The sequence below is a fragment of the Myxocyprinus asiaticus genome, chromosome 47 (genome assembly GCF_019703515.2).
Source record: "Myxocyprinus asiaticus isolate MX2 ecotype Aquarium Trade chromosome 47, UBuf_Myxa_2, whole genome shotgun sequence".
NCBI classification, from domain to species: domain Eukaryota; kingdom Metazoa; phylum Chordata; class Actinopteri; order Cypriniformes; family Catostomidae; genus Myxocyprinus; species Myxocyprinus asiaticus.
The window spans coordinates 13,331,343-13,351,101 of NC_059390.1; the positions used below are offsets into that span (position 1 = coordinate 13,331,343).

General features: G+C 37.3%; 1 protein-coding gene across 1 annotated transcript in view; it reads right to left on the minus strand.

The window, feature by feature from the left end:
* The window catches only part of nell2b (neural EGFL like 2b), a 59,257-nt gene that overhangs the window by 13,037 nt on the left and 26,461 nt on the right, over nucleotides 1-19,759 (minus strand). The window contains exons 14-15 of the mRNA XM_051691427.1: nucleotides 13,828-13,950; nucleotides 11,680-11,775 (exon numbers count right to left, since the gene is read on the minus strand). Of these exons, the coding sequence (XP_051547387.1) occupies nucleotides 11,680-11,775; nucleotides 13,828-13,950 (219 nt within the window). The remainder of the gene's footprint in view (nucleotides 1-11,679; nucleotides 11,776-13,827; nucleotides 13,951-19,759) is intronic.

Below are 19,759 nucleotides of genomic sequence, written 5' to 3' on the forward strand. Positions count from 1 at the left end.
GGACCCCACAATGTAGTATAAACATGTACACACAGACACACACACACACACACACACACATCAGAACTGTCTTTGCCCCACAGTGACTCCTCTCCAGTAGAATCTTTCTTTGATGATCTTTCTTTCATCAAGCATTGTGTGTTTTAAATGCAGAGCACACATTTGCAAGGCACATGCAAAAAGCTATCGTCAGTCATGTGCATGAGGACACAAAACCACCAGGTGTTCGTTGATTTGGTTTGTTGTTGATTAGAAAATATTACAGAAATATGAACAGTGTTTGGTATTTTTGTTCCATGAAATGTTCTTTATATGACAGTGTTAATGTTTAAATAGGCTTAGGCCAGTTTTCTTTGTCACAATGGTCAGATTTGACAGGGAACACAAGTGTTACTTTGTGCCCCTTTTCAGAAAATAAAAGCATTTTAAAATAAAACCATTTCAAAATTAAAGTCCTGTTTCTTGTGATCTTCCCCATTAATTTTCAATGGCCGGTCATCTTTGACCGGGAACACAACAATTCTATTGATTCTATTGGAGAGGGGTCACTGTGGGGCAAAGACCGTTTTGGTGTTTGTGTGTGTGTGCGTGCATGTTTGTGTGTGTGCGTGTGTGGTAATGTTGGATGGATAAATGGATGTTGGATGCAGTTCAGGGTAAGATAAAGTTCATCTCTGTGAAAAAAAGCATGTAATACTCAAAAGAGTTTGTGTGTGTACATGAGTATGTGTGTGTTCATGTGTGCATACATGGGTGTGTGTGTGTGTGTGTGTGCGCATATGTGTGTGTGCATGTGTGTGTGAATGTGCACGTGCACAGATCCGAGCCCTTTATGTTTGCAAGCACATATGTGAACACGAACATGTAAGAAAGCATGTAATACTCAAAAAGTTTGTGTGTGTATGTGAGTATGAGTGTGTTCATGTGTGCATGCATGTGTGTGTGTGTGTGTGTGAGTGTGTGTTAGTGCACATGTGTGTGTGCATGTTTGTGTGTGTATGTGTGTGTGTGTGTGTGTGTGTGAATGTGCACGTGCACAGATCTGGGGCCTTTATGTTTGGAAGCACATATGCACATATGTGAACACGAACATGTAAGAAAGCATGTAATACTCAAAAAGTTTGTGAGTACGTGAGTATGTGTGTGTTCATTTGTGAATGTGCGTGTGCACAGATCCGAGGCCTTTATGTTTGCAAGCACATATGCACATATGTGAACACGAACATGTAAGAAAGCATGTAATACTCAAAAAGTTTGTGCATGTACGTGAGCATGTGTGTGTTTGTGTGTGCGTTTTAGTGTGCATGTATATGTTATTGTGTGTGTGTGTGGTAATGTTGGATGGATAAATGGATGTTGGATGCAGTTCAGGATAAGATAAAGTTCATCTCTGTGAAAAAGAAAGCATGCAATACTCAAAAGAGTTTGTGTGTGTACGTGAGTATGTGTGTGTTCATGTGTGCATTCATGTGTGTGTGTGTAAGTGTGTGTTAGTGCGTATGTGTGTGTGCATGTGTGTGTGTGTGAATGTGTGCATGCAAAGCATGTAATACTCAAAGAGTATGTGTGTGCGTGCGCATGTGTGTGTGTGTGTGTGTATGTGCACAGATCCGAGGCCTTTATGTTTGCAAGCACACATGCACTTATATGAAAATGAACATGTAAGAAAGCATGTAATATTCAAAGAGTTTGTGCATGTACGTGAGTATGTGTGTGTTCATGTGTGCACGCATGTTAGTGTGTGTTAGTGTGCATGTGTGTGTGTATGTGTGCGTGCACAGTTCCGAGGTCTTTATGTTTGCAAGCACACATGAACATATGTGAAAACCTACATATAAAAAAGTATGTAATACTCAAAGAGTTTGTGCATGTACGTGAGCATGTGTGTATTAGTGTGAGTGTGCATGTGCTAGTGTGCATGTTTGTGTGTGTGTGTGTATGTGTGCTTGCACAAATCCAAGACCTTTATGTTTGCAAGCACACATGCACATATGTGAAAAAAAAAAGTTGGCAAAAAGATCTAATCCAATATTTGGTGATAGTATAGCATAATGAGAGATTTATAAGCTATTTTTATAGGCCGGTCATTTCTGACCAGGAACACTAAAAGTGCAACAAGGTGAATTATAAAATTATATATTTTTGGGGGAGGAAGTGGTGATACACTGTGTAAGCAAAGTCAGTAAGTTTAAGTCCAATGGGATATCATTAACTAGCATTTTCAGGCAAAAGAAAATACTTTTCAGGTCAAAATGACCGGAACACAACATGAGGGTTAAGGATCTCATGATTTAGTTTTCCTAGTGCTGCATGTTAGTATTGCATGAGCTGAGAAACCTTTAAAGCATTTCATAAGAAAATACATTTCTGTGAATTTTTCATGTAGATGTTCCAGATTTCTCAAGCATTTTTATATATCTCCCTCCTCTCACTAAGATTTCCACACTTTTGTAAGAATTTCACTCCCTAAACATTAAATCCCTCGTCCTTTATAAATAGAGATAAGAAAAAAAGATGAACAACCGTGAAAATAACCCAAACAATGCTGAATAATACATAGATGTAGGCAGTGCTAATGACATTTATTCATTTTCTTCTTTAAGCACCACCACACACACATGCGCGCATGCTCCACTCATCACCCTCAGAGGAACGGCTGGCATTTGTGCTGTCAGTAAGCAGTAGCAAGTATTGATTGACTGTGTATTCACAGGCAAACCCCCAAGGCTCACGCTGTCCTGCCATCCTGTCACTAATTTGTCAGGGAATGTCACAAATAGACACAATACATAGTCTCCATCTCATTTAGTCCTTCCTTACGCCCCAAACATATGGGTTCCATAAAGGTGAAGTGTGTTTTTCAATATTAAGTAGGCCTACATTCTCCTTCCCCTTCTTAATATGCAGTCAGTGACAACTATAATTAAGCCATTGATATCCCTGAAAAATTAAAAACACTGTAGCTCTGTGCCGCTATTGAAACAACACAGCAACATTGGCTCAACTAATGGTGAAAGGTTAGAGGAGGGACTATCTGTTTGAAAGATAGTCCCAGTGAAAGACAGGGAGAGTGTTCGGGAAACCTGTTTAAAAACAATCATTATTTTTGCAAATCCATTTGGTGACGTTAGTGGTGCAGAAATTATACACTTCACTTTTGAGTGGGTGCAAGCCAATAGTGTATTCTAATTTCAATATTGAGGGGGCCAAATGTAATAATTCAAGAATCAACCATTTAAAAAACCCACATCATTAGAACACTAATCTAAATATAGAGCGGCGGCCAACACTTTTTCAGCCATACTGGTTCTGAAAGTATTTTTCACATTCATTTTCTTCCTAAGTTATTTAATAAAATCATTCATAAAAACGTTCTTAGTCATGAACCAAACCAACTACCTTCGAGGTGTATCATAACATTACAAACACAATTTGATTTGAAGCAAAAAAGTATTGAAAATTGGAAGAAAAAAAAGAGACAAAGGTACAAGACTGTGTACTTAACATTTTTATTGAGAGAATTAATTACTAACCCATGAAGAATTGCATAATCAAATAAAGAACGATGGGACAATATAAAACTATTGATTTAAACTTGTTAAATATACATATAGAATCAATATATTCCACGTATATTGCAAATGATCATATATTTACAAATATATAAGCAGTTTGAGTGTGTAGGGAGAGTGACTTTGTTGCATCATTTGCAGTGTGACATGGAAGTTGGTGGTCGCTGCTGGGCTCTTTTGCTGTGGTTTGTTTGGGATATTCTGGTTGGAGGATTTCCCCCCACAGGATCATGGATAGTGTAGTTATTCATCTCAAATTCTGCTATTAAACAATGTTTTAAAAATGAAGTTGAAATAACACAGATTGATGCCTTCATCAAAAGCTATCGATTAACAGTCTTAGAGCTCACGGTAGGTCTGTCTTTAAAGTTTGTAAGTTATCGTTATTAATAAATTCCCCTATGAGAAAATAAAATGAAAGGGATTTTTACTTTTACTTTATTGTGGGAGACGTGCTCCCTCAATGTGTATGGTGGTTACGGCCCTTGTCTGAATACTGTGCTTTTGCAAAAGATGGCAGACGTAGAGAAGTATTTATTCATAAAATAAAGCTATGATGGAACCCGATACCCCTTTGAAAATTTTACGAGAATGGTTCCATTTTTATCAAAAAAAAAAAGAAAAAAAAAAGAAAAAGAAAAAAGAAAAATTAAGGTCAGGTTTCAGAACACAACATATTTAATACCTGTCCATCAAGTTTGACATTTTTTATCGGTGAGGACAAGGTCCAACCTGAACATACTGTAATTAAAGAGCTAGAGAGGGTCAAGGTGTATAACACACTACAGAACAGAACGGACTCTTTACGAGTGAAAGTGCCAAGCATAACAGATTATCCAATCTCGTTTGAGTGGACTAGAATAGTTATGGGTCCACAGTGGAATCTTCTAGTCTATTTCATCAGGGACAATTCTTCAAACAGTAAGTCATCAATCCTTTCAGTCCCTTCACATCTCGGCTGTTCCCAACCATGCTATCTCCTTTATCTGCCCCGCTCTGATGTTTTTTTCTTCCCTTCATCGATCCCCTCCATCCTCATCCTAATGAACAGATTCACAACAGCTGGGGAGCTCAGCACAGTAGCATGGCCTTAGAAGCAAAAGAGGGACTTTGAATACATTTGTGTGTGTGTGTGTATGTGTGTGTGTGTGTGTGGGCAGGCTTAAGTGGTTTACAAGGACTTTTTTTAGGTTACAAACTGGTAATTACAAAGGTATTATGCTATAAATGTGGTTTATGAGGACATTTTTAGTGTCCCCATAATTCAAACCACTTAAAAAAAACATACTAAACGATGTTGTATTGAAAATGTAAAAATACAGAAAGTTTTTGTGAGGGTTAAGTTTAGGGGTAGGGGTAGGGTTAGGGGATAGAATCTATAGTTCGTACAGTATAAAAATCATTATGTCTATGGAGAGTCCTCATAATGATAGCTGCACCAATGTGTGCGCGCATGAAAGCCTGGTCCAAAGTCATTCCCTAACAAAATCTGGCACTTTTTTTTTAACAGGAAGCTAAAAGGCACACTTTTGAAGAAGTGTGAGAAGACAGATAGCATATCCTCAGAGTTTCCCCAATAGAGTGCAACAGAAGGGTCCCAGAACTAGAACTCCCATTCATTTTCTCCATAGAGATTTTTAAAGATGACGTATAAACCATTCAAGACAAGACCTAACATGAGCTCAGAGGTTGTTAAGCAATGATATATGCTTCTAGAAGCCTCAACTCCAGCAGAACAGAATTTCCTGTGAAGAACTACACTACCTATAATCCTGAAGAGAGATCCACCAATCAAAGAAGTCGCTGTACACTTACAATTCCATACACTCTCAAACTTCCTATCCACCTTATTTTTCAGTGAAACTAGGGCGCCGCAATAATCAACCTTGAATGTGGACCACTTCCGGTATAAGCCACTTCTAGCTATTTTAGTGATACAAATATACTACATTATGCTTCTTTATAATACAGGCTGGCAATATACTGTATGTTGCCATATTATTATCATTAATTATGATCTTCATAAACTCATTGGTTTTGATCTAATCTAGTTTTACAGTATGTTGCATTTTGCCATCGTTGTATCACATTATTGCATAGGCAGAAAGAATGAGAGATCAGGCGCTGACAGGACAGTCCTCCACGCTGTCTGACCAGTGGCGATTTCTCAGGGCCAGAAAAGCCTTCTCTGCTGGTGTAACATGCCTAATAAATAAATATTTTTTCATTATTTCATTCTCATTGACCTTTTTGCCTATGTATTTTCAATCGCTTTCCACTTCTAATTCATCTACAAAGGAATATCAAAAAACAAAAGTTTATCAAATCAGAATTTATTCCTTGATGCTTACAAGCAAAGTGTGACAACTGTCTCACAAATCGCATGCCCGAAAACATGCTCCTTAGCCGAAGCAGCGTGTGAGTCTGAGCTCCACCTCATCAGGCCTTCAGAATTTCCACAGAATCCCTCAACACTGCAGTGAACAGGATTCTAAAGTCAGATTGTCAGATTCATCAGCCAATCAGATTTATTTATTTGCTCTTGGGTGGTGAGGTCTTTAGGATATGTCCCAGTCCAGGCCTTCTAGCTGGCCTTGAGTGACGCAATCACGCTTTAAGTGATGTACGTAATTTGAAAGCGAAGAGTGCAAGATCTAGTTGACGAGTCGGCTGTCACTTCTGTTATTGCCGTTGAGAAAGAGATCCTTATGGATTTAAAAACCTTAGATGATCTGCATGATCATGTGATTGATTAATTAAACAGGAAAGGAGGACTGATTTTCACTTCAAGCAAATTGGTAAGTGCTTTTTGCATTGTTATAGCAACATCAGGAATTTTCTAAGTGTAAATTAGGCTGCTTGAGCATTGTCAGATCAAGTTTTGAAACGTAACTGTGTACCCTGAAGAAACAAAATTTATTGCAAGCAAAATTTTAATCGCAAATATTATTAGAGAGCTTTTTCTTGGTATTAGACCTCCTTGGTTCTGGCTTTCGTGCCACGTAATGTATGATAGGCATACGGTGTCTTATTCATTGTGAAACTGTGTTTTCTTAATGGCATGAATCGCACTGAAGGCCTAGACTTAAAATGCACAGGCTGCGGCTGCGTCTGACACACCTCCACAAACTATACACAACCAGTAGAGAGATGAAAGCCACTGGGCAAATGATGCTTTAACTTTCTTTACACCAAAACTGCATCTTGTTTCATCTTGGCAAATGAATAAACACATTTTTCTTTCCATTCTTGTCAGAGAGCATTCTCACATTCTTAGCAGTGTATAGTAAACTGACACGCAAATCTCACATTCAGCATGGCTTATGAAACATTGCCTTTGGAAATAAATAAATAAAGGCATCATCGGAGGTTATGGAGGTACATATAAATGGAGGTTTACATGGAGACAAGAAAGACTGCATCGTTACGATCTCGGTAAAGAAAGAAGCAGATTTTATTACCGTCTCTGCGATACAACACACAGCAACAAGTAAATGATTTACTTACTCTTTTACTATAAATGCTGACGTTAGAAAATTATCCGACATTGGCACATCATTCTGCTGTACATCCTGTGGTTGTGTGATAGTTTATAAACTTATATCACTAAATTCTGGTATTATTAACATTCTATTTATTTACATTGCAGTCAGTAACAGCTGCTGCTTGCTTCCGCGTTGCAAAATAAGGTGGATACTGTACAGTATTTGAATATCTGAATATTTTTCAATAAACTTTCAATTTATTGTTTTTAAACTTAATATCAGTTACCTGGTCAGTAGTTTTGAAGATTATGGTAATATACAGTATATATAAAGAACAGTTTTATTTGCAATGTTTCATGGGATGTGTAGTTTATCACTTTATAAAATAATGCACACAATAAAATAAAATCAAAGTACACATTCTTGTACCTTTTCAGATTTTCATATACTTTTTTGCTTTAAATCAAATTTTGTAATGTTGTGATTCATTTAGGAGGTGGCTGGTTTAGTTTGATGCCTTAGAACTCTGTACTGAATTTAAAAAAAAAAAAACTTATATTGAGAATTGAATGAGAAAAATACTTCTGGAACCAGGCCATTGAAAATGTGAGCATTAACTGTTACGTTCTATAAGAGTGCCAAGTTAGAGGAACAGATTAAGCCTAATTAAAAGAAATGAACGTTTCTGTTTTGACAAGGCTTTGAGCCTTAATCGGGATAAAACTGAGGTCTGTGCTATACAATAAGGGGAGACATTCAACAACTAAACACTAATTAGCTCCACCTCATTAAACATGATGAGAATCGCCTTGGAATACACAAACCCTATGAAGCAGATATAATCAAAGCGCTTAAATAAACAGAGAGTTGTATGAGAGGATAGAGCCGGCAGCTGTTTTAAATCTCTTTTAATACACAATGTTACACTCCTCCCTGTGGGATTGTCTCACTACCAAAGATCAGAAGATATTCTCATTAAAATTTGATAGGGGGTAGGATTCAATTCTTCCTTTATATTATGAATAAATACTAATAAAAGAATCCCATATTGGCTCAAAGGCAAAGTTAAGGTGTTTGCTGACAGTCTGGGACAGTGGCAAGGCCAGAAATCTCAAAGTGGGTGGACCTTGGTGCCTATTTATTGTGAATATTACGAAGCGTACCCATTTCCACAGCCGTTATGAGCTGTTACACACTAGGTTTAAATGTTTTTTAATGTTAAATACACACTCACAGAATGTCTTTAAAGATCACATCTGTAAAGAGTATGTCAATATAAAAACAAAGCTCAATCCTGGACATTTAGGTAATTTAGAAATCCTGGCCAGACGACCTGTATATGTAGCTGCTGTGTAAGTGGTTTGTGATGGATGTTAAATACCCTGCATACTAAACCACAGAAATGCCATGCAATCTACAGAAACTTATTCCGCACTCCTACGTTGTTAAAAAATGTAAGTGAAACAAAACCATACAATGTGGATCAATTATCTGGGTGCTGAGCGGATCCGTTTACAGTCATGACTGTATTTCACCCATTTCTAATTATATTTAAAACAGTAATATGATGATTATCAAGCATATGAGCTATTTATAGTGCATCGAAATGCAGTTTATTTTATATGAAAGCTATTAGTATATTCTGGCCATTTTGAATGGGTGGACCAGCTGTCAATCTGGGTGGACCAATGCCACGCTGGCCCTTATGTGGCCTCACCCTGGTTTGGGAGATTGCATAAAAGCTGCAATCACTGTAGACATTGTGGGGGACACATCAAATCTGAACACAATCAAGGAACCAGAGAGGATCAGGGTGCAAAATACACTACAGAACAGAATGAAGTCTTCCCAAGTTGGTGTAGACTAAAATAGTGATGTGTCCACAGTGGAATTCTCTACTCTCTTTTATCAGGGATGAATTGCCCAAACATTTAGATCAGTGGTCGACAGATATAGGTTTTTCAATGGTTGATTCTTAAATTATTACATTTAAATTCATTGAATATGGTTATATCCTTACATTGTACCTACTTTTACAAGGTAAAGCTTACTTATTTCTGTCCTCAAGAGCTTGATTTTGCTACACACCCATCGCATAAAGAATTAACAAGTAGCCTGCAGAAACATCACGTTCAAGAGGAAGGACCCCCAAGCCTGAGGCGTTTAACCCCTGAGGACCTAGTATAATTGGGTTTCCTTTATGAAAGAGCACGTATGAAGGATCTGAGCCAAATCAATGGATAATACATGGTGCCAATCTTCTAAGAGGTAAAAGCTAAAATATGAAAAGAAATGTAGACTCCCAACAGCTTCCTTTTCAAAGCAAGATAAAAAGAGGGAAAGACAGAAAAAGAGACACATTTTTTATTGTGAAAATATCTATATGCCAGGATATTTGATAGAGATGATCATTCTCTATCTCTGTGGTTCAGTCGATTACTCTCATTAAAGCGCAGAATAACAATAAAAAGACAAAGATCTTATCAAATAATTTCTCTATTTTACCGGGAGTGTAATATCCCCTGAACTAATGGATTGCTTTGCATATACTGAGCTGGTAGGGAGTTTTAACAAAGTTGGCCATATGTGTTGCCATCAAGCTGGCAGAGAGAGAGAGAGAGAGAGAGAGAAAGAGAGAGAGGCTTACTGACAGAGAGTTTAATAATGAAATTCCTTTAATGCAAGGAATAAGAGGTTTCACAGGGACAGAGAACTGTCTATTCTTTTCCTCTCATGTTTGTTTGTGCAATATTTATCCTCACTCTGCTTTTGTCATAATATTACATTCCCCATCAGAGTAAAAAAAGAACACATGGGGGAGAAACCATAAGGAATTACAGACACCTGAATGAACAAAACAAAGATTAAAACACACACAATTTATCTCTCTCACACATATGAATGCAAAAAAACATACCACAACACAGAGACAAAAAGGCCTCTTCATATGCCAGTTACACAAATACAGGGGATCCATTGACAATTACAGTGTTAGTGGATCATTTAAATCATAACATCGAGATTTAATGTTAAAATGTATATGAATCTATGGGGAAAAGTATATATATTAGGTGCTGTGACTTGACATGTCAAGTTCCCACAAGTATTTCATGTCAACATGTAGCCTACAGTACACATAAGGACAAACTCCTTTATGTGTTAGCTCTCGTCGCAAACACACACACACACACACACACACATATACACATCCACATAACATAGCTGTGAATTTGTATGTCAGCCAGTGCTTCCTCCAAGAACGGTGAGTCAGGCAAACCACACCTTACTCTCTCTCATCTCTATCTCTCCACCAGCTGTCTCATTTAGTCCCCATGCCTCCTCATTTCCTCTCTCTTCAGTCCTCTTTTTCTCTCTCCCTTTATCATGCCTCTGTCACTCACACATAGAAGTGAGGGGGTGCTGGACCCTTTGTAAAATCCATCAGCAGATGGCCTGCTGGCTAATGTTGTGCAAAAGGTTCTGAGGTCTCTCTATCATACACACACACTGATCCCCAGAGCCATAGCTTCATGTCCATGTCTCATCTGCTGTTCCAGAGTTCATTGCACCCTCAGTGGCTTGCTTCTCAACACAAGTCTGATTCCTGTCTGCAACTCATCCTACAACTCTACATCAAGTCAAGGGAGAACTCTAGGCGTTATGTGACAAGTTTCCAGCATCAAGTTATTCTTCTGTCTGCACTAAAAGTGAAATGCAGTACAAAACCAGAAAATCCAATCCATTTATTTGGACGTAAATGTGTAGTAAAACATACAGTGGCCCCAAAATTGTTTGGACACTTAAGCTTCACGTACAAATGTATAAACGTCATTAAAATAGATACAAAATATGAAAAAGTGGCATTTATTTAATAGAAAGATTGCAGAAGCACACAAGTTACCAATCTTGAGTAAGCGCATCACAGTTAGCTAACCACATTGATAAATGAAATGCTACTGTGAATCGTAACTCACCGTGCTAAGAACCATTCGGACCGATAGTCAAAAAGTGTTGTATGACGCAAAACAACTGACCACCAACATGTTTTGTCATGTGCCGCAGTTGTGGTCACTGTAGGTAAGGCAAAAACTCAGATTGTGGAAGAGATGTAATTTACAGTATCAGTTGGCATTTTAGCAATGTAAGAACAATTTTGCCAATGGCCATTGTGTGGGGGGTGGGGGGTAGTGGCCCCCTGTGACCCCCCCAAACTCTGCACAAAATTCAAATTTCACAATGCAACTCATTTTTCGCATATCTGAACGCATACATTTGGATTATTCATAGATGTTATCCAGCAAACTTTAACTATATCCAGCAAACAGCAACTATACATATATACAGCATTCATGTAATAGTGGCAACTTGCACAATACACAGGGTGGCCGAGAAAAGATCTTTGGGCATGAGATAAGTATCTCACCCTGAAAACTATCAAAAATAAATCAGCTCTCCTCAATGGCTTCAGTAGCTCCCAGGATTCAGCTGAGTCCAAACAGTTTAATATGAAACACTTGAGGTGCGACTGCACATTATTTAGACATGCTGCACACTTTTCAATGCACTCTATTTCTTGTACCCTTATGGAAAAGTTATAGGATCTGACCTGTATTGTGTCTTACCTGTCTCACATCTCTTTCCAGTGAAGCCCTGTTGACAGACACAGGTATCAGGAGCAATGCAGGAACCACCATTGAGACACTGGCCCTCACAGAGCGCTGCCCAAACACAAGATACAGGGGTCAATACACATATTTCAGCAAGACTAAACCACATACAGTAAGTACAGATGCACACTGGAAATTTGCCTATTTTTTTTTCTTCTCAACTAGAACTCTGCAAACCATGGGTGGTGCTAGGAGTGGGCTTCCGAGGCCCCAAAAGGTTTAACCTTTTCTTGTTCATGTGTGGCAACTTTTGCCACTAATACATTATTCGTCGAGCTGTAATTCTGCGCTACAATTCAGACATTCTCTCAAAAGCAAGACATTTGACTACTGGCAAAAAGTCTGGCTGGTACACATTATTATGTTACATTACACATCATTTATTCTGCAACAAAGTGAAATTTTATTTAAATTTGTTTAAACTTGTTACTCTTGGGTGGGTCTGAGGCTGAGGTTAGTGGGACCTTTTTAGTTTTAGATCGAGTAATATTTAAAGATCTACTTAATAAAAATGACATTTAAAAAGGACATACAGTAACATTTATAATGGAGTATATCATAGGGCTCTACCAAATAATCGAGTACATAATAGACAATTACAGCTATCTCAATTAAATAACAGAGTGTCTATTTGCACCCTGGTGTAAATAGCATCTGCCACACAGCGCAGCTATTTGCACCCCAATATTCTGGTGAAACCACAGAAATATATACGGCAAACTAAACAATAGATGTTGCTGCAGTGGTGTGGGGTGTAAAGACAGTGTGTGAATGTGTACTATTGTCCTAGCGACCTCTGTTCGAATCTGCGTTTTGTCCCTTTCTTTTTCCCATCTGATTTCCTGTTTCCACTCTTGATATTTCCTTTAATACTACTTAAAAGATAAAAATTAATAGAAATGTTGATTCCATTGCAGTGATTTGGTCACTGTGAATGTCGGGGAGTGCAGAGAAGAGTTTGATAAGGAGGAAGGGTATGTTAATCGCACTCCCACGGCTCCGCATCGCTTGTGTGTAGATTGCATCACTGTATTACTAATATTGTAATAACTTTTTTTTTTTTTTTTTGCCAGAAACCATAGTTCTAGTGCAATTAACCATGATGTTAGTAGAGTGATGTGGTGGTAATATAGTAACCATGGTTAATTGTGTGGTTACTGTAAATTTACAAAAAATACCATGGTGAAACCATGGTTACTGTAGTAAAACCAATGTTATTTTTTCTAAGGTAAGGTTAAGGTTAGGTTTAGGGATAGGGGTTAATGTAGTGTGTCTGTGGGACTCTGAATAAACACAATAAACACACTGCAGTGATACCCATACTGTATGTAAGTATTTAAATATGGGTGCAAATAGTATCTGACACTATTTGCACTGGGGTTTAAATAGCATATAGCATTATTTTCACCAGGGTGCAAATAGCATCTGCCATTAAATAATCAGGAAAAGAGTCAATTACAGAATTACGCTGTGTCAAAATGATTTTATATCAATAGCAGTTTTTTTTTTTTTTTTTTTTTAAGCAGCAGCAGAATTTAAATATTGTAACCTATCACATATATGTCGGATTCTCACTTTTTGTGTATATTTAATTCAAAATTTGAAATAAAAAAATTGTTCGAATTCGAATTCGAAAATTACTGCTAAGAGTCAATGTGAAGTTGACTATTTAGGCACGGTCTTGATTTAATGATGTACAAAAACAGCAATAAAGCAATTAAGGAATACAGTTCTCAGCTTGTTTTGGATGTGTAGCCTACATAAAGAATATGGCATGCAGATACCCCACACAAAATAAGTATTTTAACATAAATCAAAATTACTATATCAAGGACAATAATCGACAATTATGATTTTGTCATAATATTCCAATCTTGTATAAAAAAAGATGGTCCCATATGCACCCACAGTGGTCATTAGGTTTGCTAAAGTATGCATTAGAAGGGAGTGTTTTCAGAAGTCTCAGTTTCTGTGGATAAGAGGTGTAAACATAGAAAAATCAATGTGTTCAACCAAAAACATACAGTATTAGAGTGGGCATGGCCTTATTAAAAGCTAATACTTGTGTGCAATATAGTCCGTAATGCAGGTGTTTGCACTTACCTTTACAGAAAGTGCCGTTACCCACAAATCCTGGTTTACAGGTGCAGCTGTGTCCACCAACCATATTGAAACAAAGAGCATTTTCATCGCAGACATTCAATCCACGTGCACACTCATCATGCTCTGAAAACACAAGGAGTGTGAGTCAGTGTGTATGTTTTGCACACTTTCCACAAACTTTTCGCAAGTTATGCACTTTCCATCCTCCTTTCTGCTGTTTCTTCTCTGAGGGAATACAGCCCCATTTCAAAGATGAAAAGCTTGCAGAAGGAGGGAGAGAGAAAAAGAGACAGAGAGATATAATAAAAGCGCTGAAAGGGGTTGGTGTCAGATGTGTCTGAGCATGGTGCTTGGGGAGTAACTGACACTATCGTACAGAAATATAATAAGCCACAGTCTTTGCAGAAGGTTGTTTGCACATTTGAGAATGCACGATAATGGTTAAAATGATAATCATGATTATTTTGCTTAAAATGTTAATCACGATTATTAATCACGATTATTCTGCCGTTTGATGTTTTATTCATTTATTTATTTATTATTGCAGGGCTGCACGATTTGGACAAAAAAAAAAAAAAATAATTGTTGCTACAGCTTAGATATTGATTCTAAAATAAAAAATACAATTACATTAAACAGCAGCTCTCATGTTGAACAAGGTGTTAAAACTACAAACTAGGTTTTGACCATTATTAAGTGATGATTTGCAAATTCTTTACTTCCAATATAAGGGTTTTCACGCTTAAGTTCTCATTAAAAAATTATTTACTTTTATTATTATTCCAATAAACAACAGTAATATATTTCTGTAATAATTTAGCAGGCGGCAATGCTAAACAGTCTCAAGCATTTATTTTGATGTAAAAAAAAACTGAAGGAAGTGTGTGCTGTTTCTGTTGACAACAGTTTTGACAGGGTCTGTTGCTCCATCCAAACATGGTGAAATTAACTTATCTCCTCCTCAACCCACAAAAACCTGGTGCCATGTGCTGGGGCATAGATTCAAGGGGGGATAGGGGGAATCTATATTTGTTTAAGCCAAATCTACGCCCTTGGCCATGGGTTTAGTTTAGATTTTTTAGACATTTGTAATGGCCAAATGTACCTGAAATTACACAAATGTGCAATGAGGTAAATCTGGAATGCTTTGTAACAACACAAGTTAGCGATGCGCACGAACCGAATCGAACTCAAAGCACAGCTGTTCTGTGTATAATATATAATGAGAGATGGAATTCATGGCTATTCAGCTATATATTTATATAGCAATACATTTATTCAGCTGACTTGCTGCGTAATCAGTAAATGGCTGAACAGACAGAGTTGTTGAATGACTGGTCTCAGAACAATTTGAAAAGCACCTGATTTCCATCCTACCTCCATATACAGTCTCCAAAGGCAGCATGTTCCAGCTTTCTGATGCGAGCCTTATGTAAATCAATCAAAGCGACGCACATACGAAACATACTCGTAAACATCTGCGGCTCCGTATGTCAGTGTGTGCTCGAAAGTGAAAAAGTGATTGGTCAGTGGTGAACAAAAGAGAGCGTGATTGGACACGTGAGGTGAAAATAGACTTCAAAAGCGCTTGTGATTTGGTCTATCATCTGTAGTAACAGAATTATCTGCCTATTATGTAAATTAACAACAATTTGCAACTTTACCTGGCTGATAATTTCTGTTTGCTAGCTCACTAATATCACAGATGGTTATGCTTAATTAACCGCGAGAGGGAGAAATCGTGATCGTGATTAAAATACGATTAATTGTGCAGCCCTATTTGAGATGCTGTCAAAGAGGTTTTGTACTTTTACTCTCTCTATCTGGGAGGCAAAGGCTCAAATAGCTGAAAGGCCAAAAGTTTTTTTATGTGTTTTTGTTTCAGAAGATTACAATTGGTTGCAACTTTTACCATATTCATTTTAGTGAATTACTTTGTTTTGTCTATTTGTTCTAATTAAATGGTTGAAAGAAATAAAACATATTAATTGTTTCGTTTGAGTGACCACTCAAAAATGTTCCCAGATGTCCTCAAGCATTAATATATATATATATATATATATATATATATATATATATATATATATATATATATATATATATTAATAGTGGAATAATAATTTAATTAAATACTGCTGTTTTTCATTATGTTTTCAAATAAAGTTACATAGAATTATGTTCAATTGTTGCATTGTTTATGGTTCTCAAATGCCATAGTTTTACTCCTAAACAAAGTTGTCCTTTACAGTCAAGTGATTTACAAACACTCAAATGAATCATTTAAAATCATCCGTTTAAAGGAAAGATTGGCCTTATATCACAAATCTAAATGAAGTTAATGAAATTTGCTAGCAAATAGTTGGCATCAAAGCTAATAGACATGGACTAAAATCCACAAAACTCCAATTTTGATTTCAATTGTGTGTAAAAAGGTTAAGAAATTGTATGACTCATTTATAATAGTCATAGTAAGACAAGGACAAGGACAAGCTGTTTTCAAAGGTAAGAATGCAGATACTGAAGTTGCAATAATACACAATACTCTATGCCAGCGGTCACCAATTAGCAGACTGGTCCGGACCCCGGATTTGTTCCATCCAAACTGTGTGACATCATGACAACGGTTGCTCCATCTCACCGTTTCTACACTTTAGGTTAGCAGCACGACAAAAAACAGAGCTGTGTACACCACAAGTGCTCCAGGGCGTAGATAGCACTGATCTTTCAGTGCTATATCTTTGAATATTTTTCTCTAGCACCGAACACGCTTCATTAATGCCCTTTCGAGCTCCGTACGAATTGCCTCTCTCCCCCGGCCCACGACATTAGGGGCCGCACAGTACAGCTGCAGACGCGGTTATTTTAACAGCAGTAGACCGCAATGGAGAAATACAGTGAGCAGCAATATAGATGGGCGGCAGAGATAAGGACTGATTTAATAGAGTACTCGCCCGTATAAGTTGGTGTTTTTGCATGTTACAGCTGATGATGTCATTGATAGTGGTAGCTAGCTAACCAACCTTAGGAGGTTTAGCAAACGTAACGTTAACTTTGCTAGTGTCATATCTTTCAAAAAACCTGTTGCCCTTTTCGCACTTGACTAAACGGGCTTGCCAGCAAGCTACATGAAGAGTGTCAACTCTAATAACCTTGATTCTCGTCTGTTATCACATTTTAACACATAACATTATGTTATGAGCTATTTAGTTCATTATTTTATATATATCTAAAGTTTCAGTTCAAAATAAATGCTGCTAGGAGCTCCCTCCATTTTATTTTCAAGAAGAATTTTTTTTTTTTTTTATGTTGTTTTCCAATATTTTTCAAAAGATAAAATTGAAATGTTCTGTTTTGCAGTATTTCAACACATGTTCATAGGCATTTAAAGGACATTTTGTGTTGGAGTTTGTGTGAAAATTTTCATTTTTACTGCAAATGTATATCGGCCCCAAATATCGGTTATCGGTCCCCTTGATTACTAATAATCCTTATCGGCCTGTAAAAATATCGGTCGACCCCTAGCGTGGACTGTAATCATGTGGCCCTATTTTCTCAACACGAGGACAGTCCTCATCTGTGCGCATTGTTGGTGCAGGTGCCTGCCATTGACTGTACCACACAGCAGTCAAATTGCAAATGCATCGAACGCATTCGTACTCGCTCGCAGACAAAAGAATATATTTTGAAAGGCAACGCGGTCGACGGGGTGCGGTCCAATAGTGAACGGGAAAAAATTAAGTATACCCAGGTCTATATGATGGCCTTCAGGTGACCTGATGCAACAAAAAGACTTCACTCAGTCTGTCTGAAATGTCAATGAAATGAAGTCAATGAAAGGTCCTCTCTTGCAGAGCCTCTGTCATTAATATTTCTCTTTGGGGGAAAATGTTCCCAAAGCAGATGGGAGCTGAGAGAATCTCAGAGAGAATTGTGAAGCTACTTCATGAAAACAGAGGTGAAACATCAGTGATCCTCATACATCCATTATACTGAGCAATCAAAAGAGTGAAAGAGAAAAAGATTGAGAGGGAGAGAGAGAGAGAGAGAGAGAGAGAGAGAGAGAGAGAGAGAGAGAGAGAGAGAGAGAGATGTCTGTCTCTGTAATAAACAACTGACTGATAACAGAGAGCAGACATTTATTTCTTTTTTGTTTAGATCTTCTTTCCTAAAGCTGTTTATGAAAAGATGAAAAGAGCGAAGACCCAAAGGAATACGAGTATGAAATTAAGGCTGATAAACAATTTGGTCCAATATCCATCTCCATTAACTCCCCTGATGCCAGCTCTGTTTACCTCAATCAGTGCTATTACTGTCCTGCCAAGAGGAGTGTTTGACTGAGACGGATTGTTCACAGTGGATGTGTTTGTGTGGTCTGATCATCTGAAGAGCTCTCATCTGCTCTAAGTATTGGCTCATCTGCCCATGACAGCTAAAGTGACACCAATTATCCTCCTAATTAGTCATAATAACAAAGATTTTGTCTTTTCCTTTCTTCCTCTCACACATATTCATTCACTTTCTTTCAGATCTGTGGGCTGGCAATGGGAGATTTGTCAGCTATACCGCCAGGTGAATAATAGAAAATCTGAGCTCTCTCTAACTCAATGCTTCTAGGTATGTCTTTAATTATGGGCACTTTTGGCCCTGTGGACTTTTAGAAAAAAAAAAAAAACTTTTGACACTCAAAGTAGTTTATTTAATTTGTATTTGTCTAACTAACAATAGTGCATACATCACAGGATAATTCAGTCATTTTTGTCATTTTATGATCCACCATCTGAGCCAACAAATGTAATTTTTCACCACATCTCAAACTATATTCAGCATTTTGTTTCATAACATTGGTGGATTTCCTTTATGCTGCCTTCATGTCCTTTTTTGGAACTTGAAAGTGTTGGATCACATTAACTTGTATTATACAGATATAAACACCTAATTTCTCATTCAAATTTTTTTGTTTGTGTTCTGTAGAAAAAAAGAAAGTCATTTGAATAAAAGAAGGCATAACTGTGAAAAACATTATGGCGAATTGTTGCTTTAATAAAAATCAACCCATGGGTCATAAAAGTGCACATAGCATATAGAACACCCTTCTATCGCTTCCTCACTCTATTTCCTCTGTGTCATCTCTTCTATCTCTACAGATCCCAATGATTACAGTTGTCTTTTTCTCCAGCACATGTCACTTTCCATTTTCTTAAACTCATCCTCCAGTGAACCAAAACGGCATAATCACCTTAAGTCATAAATCTTTACACACACTCATATCAAAACAAACTTTCAATCTCTAGTGTCTCATTAAAATCTCATTCAAAATTGTATTAAAACATCTAATTAAAATGCACTTTAACTGACGAATGGTGCTGATTGACTGGATGCTCTTTAAACATCTCCGGATGCATCACTAGACAATTCAAAGGTCTTTTCTCTGACGAAGATCAGGTAAACAATTTGAACCCTATTGTTCTTTTCTTTTTTCTTTTTTTAAATAACTGAACAAAATTACATTTGTTCCTATCAAAGATGCCACTTATCAAGCATTCAACTTGTCTAACCAGCTGATCATGATTTCATGATCAATGCCTGCTTTTGGAACTGATGGTTCCAAAATGTCCAAGCTGCTCTTTTCCGTACAATGAAAAAGAATGGCGAATAACAACTTAAATTTCAGTCTGTTCTCACACAAAGCATTCATATGGTTTCAGAAGACTTGGAATATAGCACATGAGTCACATGGATTACTGTCATGATCCCCATCCACTTTAATTGTCTGGAAGGAGGCCACATAAATATTAATCAAAACTTCTCCTTTTGTGTTCCACGGAAGAAATAAAGTTACATGGGTTTGGAATGACATGGGCATAAGTAACAGACATAATTTTCATTTTTGGGTGAAATAAACAGAGGTAAAATCTTTTAGATCTCTGAGCAG